Here is a 4604-nt window from a genome sequence, read left to right on the forward strand (position 1 = left end):
AAAAATGGTCATACGACATACAAGCCACTATTTAGTACAGAAAAAGATCACACTCCAGAACCAACATTCAACTCAAACTGGAAAAAAGTGACCATAAAAAATCCTCTAAATACCAACTAACTTTTCATAATGATCTACATTTACCAGAAAACTATTTACAGCTGCAAAAATACAATTACTATTTTGCTGAAGCTTTTGATAACATTATATGTCTATTTTTCCTTACATAGTGGACTCTGCTCAAATAGAAACCCCACCCTAATTAATCAATAATTGTATGAACTAACGCAGCACATTTTTTAAACATTATGAGGCGGATGTAATTAGTTTTAATATGAGAGCCACAATATAGAATAAGAAATTATGATAAAGTTTATTATTCTAATCAATATTATTTGTATTTGAATTGCAATTGTACAAATAAAGGCTACCCCGCAAATAAATACCTTGTACACTCTGCAGTGGAACAAATGAACCACTGCTTGCTAAATGTGGAACAGAATGCAGCGATCAGAGACACAACATGAAAGACAGATATTGAAAAAAGATGTTTAACTGGTAGCCTACGGAAGAGAGCTGTACTAACAAACTGACCTTTAAAAACAAACTATTAAACTGATCCTGATGCAATGTCTTTCTCTTCACACTCCAGTGTATGTAGTTAAACTCAAACAGCAAGCGCAGACACACAAACACTATTTACAGCAAAAGACTAAAGGAATGAACTCGCTCAACTGCAGCTCTCAAGGCGCAGGTGACATTAAACCCAAGTGTTTATGTGCTTCCAAGCAATCCGAGCGAATGTTCTCATGAATGCCATAGCGTTCACTAGGGCTGTGAATCTTTGGGTGTCCCACGATTTGATTCAATATCGATTCTTGGGGCCACGATTCGATTCAAAATCGATTTTTTTCAATTCAACACTATTCTTAATTTTTTCCCGATTCAAAACGATTCTCTATTCATTCAATACATAGGATTTCAGCAGGATCTACCTGTTGTAATGCAAGCAGAGTAGTAGATTTTTGTAAAAAGCTTTTATAATTGTAAAGGACAATGTTTTATCAACTGATTGCAATAATGTAAATTTGTTTTAACTATTAAATGAACCAAAAATATGACTTATTTTATCTTTGTGAAAATATTGGACACAGTGTGTTGTCAAGCTTGAGATGCGATGCAAGTGTTAAGCCACTGTGACACTATTGTTCTTTTTTTTTCTTTTTTTATAAATGTCTAATGATAATGTCAATGAGGGATTTTTAATCAGTGCTATGTTGAAATTGTAACTAATATTGATACTGTTGTTGATAATATTCATTTTTGTTTCACTACTTTTGGTTTGTTCCGTGTCGTGTTTGTGTCTCCTCTCAATTGCTCTGTTTATTGCAGTTCTGAGTGTTGCTGGGTCGGCTTTGGTTTTGGAATTGGATTGCATTGTTATGGTATTGCTGTGTATTGTTTTGTTGGATTGATTAATTTAAAAAAAATAAAAAATAAAAAACAATAAATAAAAAAATTTGATTTTTTAAAAATGAGAATCGATTCTGAATCGCACACCGTGAGAATCGCGATTCGAATTCGGAATGATTTTTTCCCACACCCCTAGCGTTCACACTGTTTAAATGTTATAAGAGTAGGACAAATTAATGGATAAAAGCTTCTAGTGAGTCAACTTGGATGAAATAAGGGAAGATAGGATGAGAAATCAATAGGTGGCGTAACTTCTCATTTAAAAAAAAAAAAAAGCAACGCTTGATCTGATACTACCATGACACGTTTTCACTATAGATGTGACATGAGGCGTTTGAAATGTTGACATCATGCACACAACTTACTCCCTATTTTATGAGACAGTACTTTTAGGTGGATATCTACTGCTCTACCGCAGGCCTGAATGACAAAGAGTGAATGAATACCTGGAATTTCTGTGTTGATTGTCTTGCTGCCTCCTGAAGTGTCGTCGTCTTCGTCATCAGAGGAGCTGGTGCTGGTATCGCACGTGAGCTCGCTGTCACTCGTACTGCTGTCCTGCAGCAGGTTGTATTTCTTCCGTGCAGCCGCTTCACGTTTTTGTCTCAGCAAACGCATGCGCTCCTTGTGCTTCTGGCTCCGGTGACCTTTCACTTTGGCCTGCTTGCCGTTGATTTGTTTCTCCGGCCCCGTAGCCCCTGCCGCCGCCGCGGGATGGCAGCGGTTCTTCTTCGCTGCCATGGCGTTGGGCGGATTCTCGCTTTCTGAGCGTGACCGCCGAGATTTCCTCCCACTACTCACAGCAGCCGAAGTGACCATTTGCTTTTCAGCTACCTTGCCAGGGTCATCTGCAGCTTCCATTTTGATTTCTGCCTCCTCCCCCGTGACCGGAGCAGCACCCTCATCCCCTGAGGAGAGCGTGTCCGAGTCAGCCAGGTGGCCACTGGACGAGGGTGAGAGCATGCAGGGGTTAGATGAGTCGCTCTCGTAGACATGGCCAGAGACAGGCTTTTCACTCCCCGTAGAGGCCTGTTGGGACTCTGGAGAGTCTCTGCGGAGCTCCTTCATCAGGCATGGCATGGAGAGGAGGCTCTGCTCACCCTCCGTGTGAAAAGGGCTGTCAGCCTCCTTATCCCTCGGAGGGGAGCTGGTGCTTGTGGTAGTCTCAGTTTTTAAATGTTCATCATTGGCTGACGGTGCTTCAACAAGGCACTCCGAGGGACATTCTGCGTCAACAAATTCCTCTGCCTTCTCGGAATCAGCCATCTTCAGGCTACTTTCGCACAATGCCCTATGGTCCAGCAAACATGGACCAAGGTACCGGGATCAGCACTCACCTGCAGTAGGGAAAGAAATGCAATTGATCAACTAGAAAAATCAGTCAGAGGAAAGAAGCAAAATTATATTTATTTTCACAAGTCACACAGAAATTAGCCAACATGCAAACCGTTACTTCAAAATCAACATGAATCATTAGGACTAATATACAAAATATATTTACTGCAATCATGTATAGTTATCTTAGGTTGTAGTTGTATGCACTAACGTTTAATGATTGTCACATTTCGCTGGGTGAGTAATTTGAGACATTTAACTGTGCCAGAATGAATGACTTAGCTAGTTGCCTTGGCTAGCACATAGGCTAGCCGATGGTAGCTGACAGGCTACGCAACGAAGCCAGATTAGGACACAGATACGCACTCCGCAAGAGCACATTTAAATCACAGGAAGAACATATTTGTTTTTGCTGGGTCACTATTGAGCAGCGACATCTTAAATCGGCTGACAGCCGGCGGCTAACTAGCAGGGCGTCAGGATGTTAGCTAAGCTAACTTAGCAGTCGACCCCGATTGTTACTTACTCACCACGGTGTTAATGCTTTTTAATTCCCAATATCGAACTTCTTAACATCTTCGGCTGGTAGATCCCTCTATGGCCAGCGAAATGTCGTTCATTCAGATGAACACAGTGACAAGTTGAAGCGTTTAGAAGGTAGTTTCTGTACTGGCGCAGCGGGCTCACACCTGCGCGAGCGCTCTATTAGCATTTAGCAGTTAGCTAAATGTTTATTTTAAAATGTCTCCGTCGGCCTCACAAAGCGGATTACGTCACTTCCGGATACTGGTGGAGGTTAGCGACATTGGCTGTCTGGAGTCAAAACTGCATTATGGAGGGCACCGGGACAACATATTAATATTTATACAAATATAATCAAAATCAACATTTTTTTAAATAGCGAGAGTATTTTATTGCGGTCATTTAGGTTTCTTCTTCTTCTTCTTTTATTTAATGGCGGTTGGCAAGCAACCTTCTGGTGTGCATTACCGCCACCTACTGAAATGGAGTGTGGACCGAGGTGGATCCCTACTCTATATTCTTTTATTTAACCCAGTGTTTTTAAAATATGTGTATAATGCTTTATAACTACAGATGTCGATAAATGCTTTAAAATGTATTATCGGAAATGATACCGAAGTACATGTCAAACTACTTCCTTAACGTAAATGACCGCCATAACCAGGGACGGCCCGTGGCATAGGCCGTATAGGCAAATGCTAAGGGCGCTGTCCATCAGGGGGCGCCACGCTCCAAATGTTGGAGAAAAAAAAAAAAAGAAAAAAAAAAGTTGGTACTATTATTTCTAAATATAAACAATAATCCCAAGTTAATTAAAATGCAAAGTAAAGCCTATTTAATAGAAATATTATTTGTTACAACATTACGCCCCCCCTCCCCCCGCACGGTGCGCCCCCTCCCTTCCCCTATCATGACTCTTTTTGGACGTCACCACATCTAGAAATCAACACAAGATGTCAAAACGGCCAAAACTGTCAGGTGCCCAGGGAAAAAAAAATAGAAAAGAGGAGGAGAAACGGGAAAAAGACAGAGGTAGCAGGTAGGTAACGTTAGCCTACATGAAATTATTTGTCTGTTACAGAATGTGATAGTAACCTGGCTTTTTAGCATTAAGCTAATGTTACATGATTCTGCAATTGCTAATCAATAAATAGCTAGTTCTGTTTTAACGTCGGGTTAATATTGTGGAGGGGGCTAAATTGTTATGGAAAATAATAATGTAACGTTAGGTAATTACAGTACTCCCACCTTACATTCCTCAGGGACATTTGTAT

General features: G+C 40.6%; 1 protein-coding gene across 2 annotated transcripts in view; it reads right to left on the reverse strand.

Annotated features, from left to right (window-relative positions):
- The window catches only part of ark2n (arkadia (rnf111) N-terminal like PKA signaling regulator 2n), a 22963-nt gene extending 19228 nt beyond the window's left edge, over window positions 1–3735 (reverse strand). Inside the window, exons 1-2 of one of the 2 annotated variants that reach the window (XM_062031195.1) lie at window positions 3339–3725; window positions 1920–2810 (exon numbers count right to left, since the gene is read on the reverse strand). In XM_062031195.1, coding sequence (XP_061887179.1) covers window positions 1920–2739 — 820 coding nt within the window. In that variant the 5' untranslated portion in view covers window positions 2740–2810; window positions 3339–3725. Of the gene's footprint in view, window positions 1–1919; window positions 2811–3338 lie in introns of both variants that reach the window. The other variant, XM_062031194.1, reaches the window with a different exon arrangement.
- Between the last annotated feature and the right edge of the window lie 869 nt (window positions 3736–4604).

Source organism: Entelurus aequoreus, linkage group LG21 (genome assembly GCF_033978785.1).
Source record: "Entelurus aequoreus isolate RoL-2023_Sb linkage group LG21, RoL_Eaeq_v1.1, whole genome shotgun sequence".
In the NCBI taxonomy this organism is placed as follows: domain Eukaryota; kingdom Metazoa; phylum Chordata; class Actinopteri; order Syngnathiformes; family Syngnathidae; genus Entelurus; species Entelurus aequoreus.